The sequence below is a fragment of the Mandrillus leucophaeus genome, unplaced genomic scaffold (genome assembly GCF_000951045.1).
Source record: "Mandrillus leucophaeus isolate KB7577 unplaced genomic scaffold, Mleu.le_1.0 Scaffold109, whole genome shotgun sequence".
Taxonomy (NCBI): Eukaryota; Metazoa; Chordata; class Mammalia; order Primates; family Cercopithecidae; genus Mandrillus; species Mandrillus leucophaeus.
This window is the reverse complement of record NW_012099098.1, coordinates 959,538-968,033: the sequence shown is the minus strand read 5'-3', so window position 1 is coordinate 968,033 and position 8,496 is coordinate 959,538. Positions and strand designations below refer to the sequence as shown.

Genomic DNA, 8,496 nt, shown 5'->3' with positions numbered 1-8,496 from the left:
GAGGCGGAGCTTGCAGTGAGCTGAGATCCGGCCACTGCACTCCAGCCTGGGCGACAGAGCGAGACTCCATCTCAAAAAAAAAAAAGAAAAAGAAAAAGAAAAATATTAAATTGGCCAAAAATCAGGAAATTCCAAATACAAATCCAGATTTCTGGCTTTACTGAAAATTATGCACCCATTAATTCAACTAATATATCTCTGCAAGCTCCTTCTATGAACCAGCTTTCATGCCAGTGGTCCGGGCAGCAGTGGCAGGGCTTAGCGCTCCACCTCACCACATTCTCACACACACAGTCCCCTGGCATCCAAGTCCCTTCCTGGCCCTGTGACCATCTGTCCTTAACCCTTTCCTCACCCTTACCCCCAGCAACTGACGAACCACATCCGGGACACACTGCCGGGGCTGCGGAACAAGCTGCAGAGCCAGCTGCTGTCCATTGAGAAGGAGGTGGACGAGTACAAGAACTTCCGCCCTGATGACCCAGCTCGCAAGACCAAGGCCCTGCTGCAGTGAGGCTCCCCCAGCTCCTGCTCCTATCACTGAATCCCCACCCCCAGCCTCTCAGCAGGGGGCTCTCCCAGGGTTCCCTCTGCTGGGCTGCTCCTGCCCCCTCAGGCCACACCACTCTCCCCCCAGGATGGTCCAGCAGTTCGCCGTAGACTTTGAGAAGCGCATTGAGGGCTCAGGAGATCAGATCGACACCTATGAACTGTCAGGGGGAGCCCGCATTAACCGAATCTTCCACGAGCGCTTCCCCTTTGAGCTGGTCAAGGTAGGTCAGGCAGCCCTGGGGGCAGGATGGCTCAGGACCCCCTCACCCTCACTCAGGAATCTCTCTGTGTGTGCTTTGGCTGACCCCCACCCCAGAGGCCCTGATGCCCAGCCCTGGGTGTGGTATGGGCCCTGTCTTGACCTCCCAGGTAGGAGGACAGGCCCTGACCAGCCTTCTCTCTGCTTTTCTACACAGATGGAGTTTGACGAGAAGGAACTTCGAAGGGAGATCAGCTATGCTATCAAGAATATCCACGGCATTAGGCACGTATTGGGGCCTGGGAGGGGGGCTGAACTCCAGAAGCAGAGGGTCTGGGACAGAGGCGCAGGGAATGATGAAGTGGGCCTCCCTCAGGAAGGACTGAGAGCTCTGTTCCCCAGTCCTCTCCACCCCAACTTTTTGGCTCCCTGCATGACAGGTTCCAGCTTGGGGCGGTGGACCCGGGCCACCCCGCCTACTGCAACTTGCTGGGCCAACTGGGCACAGCCCAGGGCGCAGGTGGCCGGGAAAACACCCTCTGGGGCTGGGCCCATCCCCAGGGTGAGATAGCTCCGCTAGTGACACCCGGGTGACGGGGCAAAGATGCCCAAACCACTAGGTAGGGCCTGGGGTGGAGCATCTAAGTATGAGGCTGTGTCCTGTTATGACAGCCGGGGACTTTGCAACCCTCCAGACCCTCCTGTATTCACATTAGCCCAGAGTCAGTCCCATTCCACCCCACTGCCCTCCTTCTAGGCAACCTGTGGAGCAGGAAACAGGATTGGGAGGTGGAATCTGTTCCTCAAAAGCTTAGATCCCCTTCAGAGACCCAGATCTATGCTGTGTTCATCCAACAAATCCACTGGGCAGGAAAATTTAAAGCACCTACCCTCTGCCAGGCAGTGAACAAGACCCAGTGTCCCCTGCTCTCATGCAGGTTCATTTCCAAGATCTGGCGTGGAATTTACTTCCTGATAACTGCACTGGCCAATTCACAGAAAAAAAGATCTCTTTCCTAGTCTTAAAACAAAGCACTCTATTCCTGGAAAGGCTCTTATGGAGAACCCAGTTTGGCAATTTTCAAGCCATTTGTGGCCATAGAACCTTCTGTATGCACAGACCCTTATGAGGAAGCAGGACTTATATCATCAGATAGTCCTCTCAACCACCTTGTCTTGCCCCAAACAGCCTCAATTGAAAACCTTTCATTAAGGCCAGGCGCAGTGGCTCATGCCTGTAATCCCAGCACTTTGGGAGGCCAAGGCAGGCAGATCATGAGGTCAGGAGATTGAGACCATCCTGGCTAACACGGTGAAACCCTGCCTCTACTAAAAATACAAAAAAAAATGAGCCGGGCATGGTGGCGGGCGCCTGTAGTCCCAGCTACTCGGGAGGCTGAGGCAGGAGAATAGCGTGAACCCAGGAGGCAGAGGTTGCAGTGAGCCGAGATCGCGCCACTGCACTCCAGTCTGGGCGACAGAGCGAGGCTCTGTCTCGAAAAAAAAAAAAAACAAAACCCTTCATTAGAACCCCTCCCTCCCATTTTACAGCTGGGGACACTGAGGCCCAGAGAGGGGTAGTGGAAGGGCCCTTCGGGCAGAGTTCATGGGCTTGGGGAGGGGCCTCGGCCTGGCCCTCCTGGCTGGCACTGGCCTGTGACACTGTGCCCTTCTCCCGCTCCGGGCGTTCAGAACGGGGCTGTTTACCCCAGACATGGCCTTTGAGACCATTGTGAAAAAGCAGGTGAAGAAGATCCGAGAACCGTGTCTCAAGTGTGTGGACATGGTTATCTCGGAGCTAATCAGCACCGTTAGACAGTGCACCAAGAAGGTAACCCGGAGGCCCGGGCCAGCCCCCACTGCCTCTGCCCCGCCCTGCACTGCTGCCAGGCGCTCCCTCCCCATGTCCCCCCCTGCCTCCTCGGTAGCATGTACAGACCTCAGCGGGGTGGGGAGGCAGGCCGTCACTGACCAGGAGAGAATGTGCCTCTGAGGGGGCCTCACCCATCCCTGGCCCCCAGGTCTGGGGACCCAGGGATTGGACATGGGTGAGACGGGGATGATGGCTGGCTGTTTACCCCAAGAGTCCACCAAGAGCTCCCCCAGCTCAGAGAACAGGGCTTGAGGGGACCCTGCGCCCCCTCCCTGTCCTCAGAGGTGTCATCTTTGGGAGCTCCAGGGAGGGGTCTGGGGAAACCTTAGCCTTGGAGACAGGTGAAGTGCAGGGCCTTCTTGGGCACTGCTCGGTGGGCCTGGGTGGCCAGAGGGGTGCAGAGGACCCAGGACTAGCAGGTGCCCTGGCTCCCCGCTGTCCTTCATCCTCCCCATCCTCACTTCACCCTCACGCAGGACCCTCACGCAGGGCCTCTCCCTCCCTTCCATCCACATTTGGCCTTCCAGGGATAGAGCCCTTCTCCCATCTGCGCCACCACCCAAGCCTCACAGAACCACGCAGGGAGGCAGGGCACGGAGGACAGTGCTCATTTCACAGCACGAACAGTGAAGCTCCAGATCAAGTGGCTTGCCCAAGGTCACAGTAGTCAGGAGGTGGCAGAGCTGTTACTTGAAGCCACGGCTCTGGACTCCAAGTCCAGTGCTCCTCGATTCCACCCTCCAGCCTCCCTTCCTTTCCTCTCCCCACTGCTGTCCTGGCCCGTCTCTATCACCACCTCCACTCTTTCTGTCTTTCCTCTTCTCTTTCTGTCTTTTGGTTCCACCAAACCCCTGTGGAGGAGAGACAAGGAATGCCCCTTGAAGAGAAAGGGAGGGTCACGACTAGAGCAGGGAGCTGGAGAGTGGAGGTCAGGCTGCTATGCTGCAACTCCAGGAGGCGGCCTCTGCACCATGATTTATGAGAATGGAGCCCCCTGGAGTTGTGCAGTGCATGGCCTGGGCAACTGGATGTGGCAACCCTAGAGATAGGAAATGGTGCTGAGGTTTGGAGTCAGGATGAAGCAAATTCCAGGACACTGGGAAACGTAGAATTGAACAGGATGGGTGGATGAGGTCCTGGCCTTGTCCTGGCCTGGGTCAGCTCCTTAGAAGAACCCAAGGCCGTGGACAAAGATGGCACTGGGAGAGAGCAGGCAGCCTCAGTGACGCCGAGGAGCAGGGGAGCATCCCTGGGAAGAGGATCTGAACTCAATAAGGGTATTGTACAGAGCAGGAACTTGGTCCCTCGTACCTCTGGCCATACCCACGGAGCCCAGGGGATGCTTGGCAGCACCTGGGAGGTGCCGACCCCGGGTGGCGAGGGAGGGCCGGTCCCACGCTCACATTGTCTTCTGTTCTCTCTCTCTCTTTATCTGTGTCGATGTCTCTCTCTTCCCCCATGCCCGTGCCATCCTCTCCACCCCTGGATTCCTGTCTCTGCTTGGCTTTCACCCACTTCTCCTCCCCACCCACGGCTGCTCCTCCTCCTGTCCCCACCTCCTCCCCGGGTGCAGGACGGGCCTCTTCACACCTGACCTCGCTTTTGAAGCCACAGTGAAAAAGCAGGTGCAGAAGCTCAAAGAGCCCAGTATCAAGTGTGTGGATATGGTAGTCAGTGAGCTCACAGCCACCATCAGAAAGTGTAGCGAAAAGGTATGACGGCCGCCTGGGCGGGGCTGGACCTGGCCGTCCATTCCTTGTGGCCATGGCCTCCCGTGGGCAGAACGATCTCCTGAGCAGGCCTCATGGTTACTCACAGGGACCCAGCCCTAGTGTTTCCTGCCAGTTTCTAACCCTGGGTGCTTGCACTCATGACTTCTCCAGGCCCCTATCCCTGCCAGAAGACTTGACTCCAACCCAAGTCTCCTTGGTGGCACCTATGCCAGTGATGAAGATGATGTTAAGGAGATGGCAGCTGTTTACTGAGCACCTACTATGTGCCAAGCACGGGCTAAGTGCTTGCCCTTACTATCTGACTCAGTCCTCTCAACCACCCTGAGACGTGGGTAGTGTTGTTATTCCCATTTTGCAGATGGCAAAACAGAGTCTCAGAAAAGAGAAGCAGAGTGTGATTCAGATTTAGGAAGGTCAGAGGAAAGGGTGTGAGGTCAGGGACTCCTGGGCAGGGGGAGCTGTCCTAGTTCCTCAAAACCAATTTGCCTAAAAGCATATTGGATTACTCACTTTACAGTGAGTAATCCGTGCATGCTAGACAGGGGCGGCCTCTTTTGAGTTGTCTGTGACTTTTTAGATGCCTTTTTCCTATTTGTCTGCTTTTGGGCATTTTGAGAATTTTTAGCCAGGTTGTCTAAAGCAGTTCTTCCCAGGGGAGTGCAAGAGAATCAGTTGCCTGCAGGAGCTTCTCCAGCAGGCTAAATCGAGGCGCCAGGGGTGAGCCCAGCCTCACCTGTATCTGAAGGACTTTCCTATGCTGGTGGGTGGAGGCACATCCGCCTTAGCATTGAGTTTCAAGTAAGCATCAATCATCTCCATTCCTTTTTTTTTTTTTTTTCCCCGAGATGGAATGTTGCTCTGTCGCCCAGGCTGGAGTGCAGTGGCACCGTCTCGGCTCACTGCAACCTCTGCCTCCTGGGTTCAAGTATTCTCCTGCCTCAGCTTCCCGAGTGGCTGGGATTACAAGCATGCACCACCACCGCTGGCTGATTTTTGTATTTTTAGTAGAGTGGGGTCTCACCACATTGGCCAGGCTGGTCTCGAACCCCTGACCTGAGGTGATCCGCCTGCGTCGGCCTCCCAAAGTGCTAGGATTACAAACATGAGCCACCACGCATTCTTTTTCACTGAGCAGTGTGTTGTGTAATCCTTGTATGTTGCTCCATAAAGATTGGTCTCATGCCTTTTCTTTTTTTTTTTTTTTTTTTGAGACAGAGTCGTACTCTGTTGCCTAGGCTGGAATGCAGTGGCATGATCTCGGCTCACTGCAACCTCCACCTCCTGGGTTCAAGTGGTACTTCCACCTCAGCCTCCCAAGTAGCTGGGACTACAGGTGAGCACCACCACACCTGGCTAATTTTTGTATTTTTAGTAGAGACAGGGTTTCACCATGTTGGCCAGGCTGGTCTCAAACTCCTGACCTCAGGTGATCTGCCCACCTCGGCCTCCCAAAGTGCTGGGATTACAGGTGTGAGCCACCACGCCCGGCCGGTCTCATGCTCTTTAACTACTGAGTTGTATTCTACTGTAGAAATGTGGCATGATTTATATGTTCAATGTCCTCTTGACGGACATTTAAGTTTAAATTTTTTCCTTTTTTTTTTTTTTTTGGCCTTCACAAACGATGCTACAGTGAACATCCTTATAGATGTATTTGTAGTACTTATCCCATTGTTTTTTCTTTCTTTTTAAGAGACAGGGTTTTGCTGTATCTCCCAGCGTGGGGCGCAGTGGCACCATCATAGCTCACTGCAGCCTCAAACTGGGTTCAAGTGATCCTCCCGCCTCAGCCTCCCAAGTAGCTGGGACTACAAGCACGTAGCACCACACCCAGCTAATTTTTTTGTTTGATTGGTTTTTTTGGTTTTGTTTTTATTGTTTATTTTTTGGGTTTTTTTTGGGGGGGACAGAGTTTCACACTTGTCGCCCAGGCTGGAGTGCAGTGGTGCGATCTCGGCTCACGGCAACCTCTATCTCTCAGGTTCAAGCGATTCTCCTACCTCAGCCTCCCGAGTAGCTGGGATTACAGGCGCCTCCCACCATGCCCAGCTAATTTTTCATATTTTTAGTAGAGTTGGGGTTTCATCATGTTGGCCAGGCTGGTCTTGAACTCCTGACCTCAAGTGATCCACCCACCTCGGCCTCCCAATGTGCTGGGATTACAGGTATGAGCCATCCTGCCCAGCCTAATAATTTTTTTGTTAAGACAGGATCTTACTATGTTGCCCAGGCTGCTCTTGAACTCCAGGCCTCAAGCAGTCCTCCTGCTTCAGCCTCCCAAAATGCTGGGATTATAGGCATGAGCCACCATCTGGCATCAGTCCCTTCTTGATGGACATTTGGGTTGTTTCCAAATTTTACCATAATTACTGCTTTCCTTTTGGAATGAGAGTCAAAGTGTTTCATGGTTTTTAAATGTTTATATCTAGTAATCAGTCTTCTAGGAATCTATCCTAAGGAAACAATCACAGAGAAAGAAAAGCAAAAATCTAACCACAGAGATATTCATTGTCAGGCTATTCAGAATATTGAAAAACTGGAGACTATCTGGCCAGGTGCGGTGGCTCACGCCTATAATCCCAGCACTTTGGAAGGCTGAGGTGGGTGGATCACAAGGTCAGGAGTTCAAGACCAGCCTGGCCAATATGGTGAAACCCTGTCTCTACTAAAAATAAAAAATTAGCCTGGTATGGTGGCATGTACCTGTAGTCCCAGGTACTCGGGAGGCTGAGGCAGGAGAATCGCTTAAACTGGGGAGGTGGAGGTTGCAGTGAGCCCAAGATCACACCACTGCACTCCAGCCTGGGCAACAGAGCAAGACTCCGTCTCAAAAAAAAAGAAAGAAAAAAAGAAAAAGAAAAACTGGAGACTATCTAAATATTCACCAATTGGAAAATTGTTAAGTAAACTGTGATAAATCTATTCAATAGAATATTACACACCCATTAAAATGTTTATATAGGCCAGGTACCATGGCTCACACCTGTAATCCCAGAACTTTGGGAAGCTGAAGCGAGAGGATTGCTTGAGGCCAGAAGTTTAATATCAGCCTTGGCAACACAGCAAAACCCTGTCTCTACAAGTTTTTTAAAAAATTAGCCAGGTGTGGCAGTGTGTACCTGCAGTCCTTGCTACTTGGGAGGCTGAGGCAGGAGGATGGCTTGAACCAAGGAGTTCAGTTGCACCACTGCACTCCTGGGTTATTTTAGAGACCCTGTTTTTAAATAAATAAAAAAGTTAGAGGCCAGCCTAGGCAACATAGTAACACCCTGTCTCTACAAAAATTTTTAAAAATTAGCTGGGCATGGTGGCACACGCCAGTAGTCCCAGCTACTCGGCTGGCTGAGGTGGGAGGATTGCTTGAGCCTGGGAGGTCGAGGCTGCAGTGAGCCGTGATTGTGATCACACCACCGCACTCCAGCCTGGAAGACAGAGCAAAACCCTGTCTTTAAAAAAAAAAAAAAAAAAAAAAAAAAAAGCTTGGCCATGTGCAGTGGCTCACGCCTGTAATCCCAGCACTTTGGGAGGCCGAGGCAGGTGAATCACCTGAGATCAGGAGTTTGAGACCAGCCTGGCCAACACAGTGAAATCTGTCGCTACTAAAAATAGAAAAATTAGCCGGGTGTGATGGTGGGCACCTGTAATCTCAGCCACTCGGGAGGCTGAGGCAGGAGAATCACTTGAACCTGGAAGGCGGAGGTTGCAGTGAGCCAAGATCACGCCACTGCACTCCAGCCTGGGTGACAGAGTGAGACTCCGTCTCAAAGGAAAAAAAGAAGACAGGGCAGGGGGCCGGGCGTGGTGGCTCATGCCTGTAATCCCAGCACTTTGAGAAGCTGAGGTGGGTGGATCACAAGGTAAGGAGTTCAAGACCAGCCTGGCTAACATGGTGAAACCCTGTCTCTACTAAAAATACAAAAGTTAGCTGGGTGTGGTGGCAGGTGCCTATAATCCCAGCTACTTGGGAGGCTGAGGCAGAGAATTGCTTGAACCCAGGAGGCAGAGGTTGCAGTTAGCTGAGATCGAGACATTGCACTCTAGCCTGGGTGACAGATCGAGACTCCGCCTCAAAAAAAAATTAAAATTAAAGATTAAAAAAAGATAGGATTTGCTTGTCCCTCCTTGGGGGAAAAAAAAAA

General features: G+C 52.6%; 1 protein-coding gene across 1 annotated transcript in view; it reads left to right on the top strand.

Annotated features, from left to right (window-relative positions):
• The window catches only part of DNM1 (dynamin 1), a gene marked incomplete at both ends in the record, with an annotated part of 32,939 nt that overhangs the window by 3,629 nt on the left and 20,814 nt on the right, over window positions 1-8,496 (top strand). Inside the window, 4 exons of the mRNA XM_011988686.1 lie at window positions 368-510; window positions 638-773; window positions 969-1,036; window positions 2,444-2,582. Of these exons, the coding sequence (XP_011844076.1) occupies window positions 368-510; window positions 638-773; window positions 969-1,036; window positions 2,444-2,582 (486 nt within the window). The remainder of the gene's footprint in view (window positions 1-367; window positions 511-637; window positions 774-968; window positions 1,037-2,443; window positions 2,583-8,496) is intronic.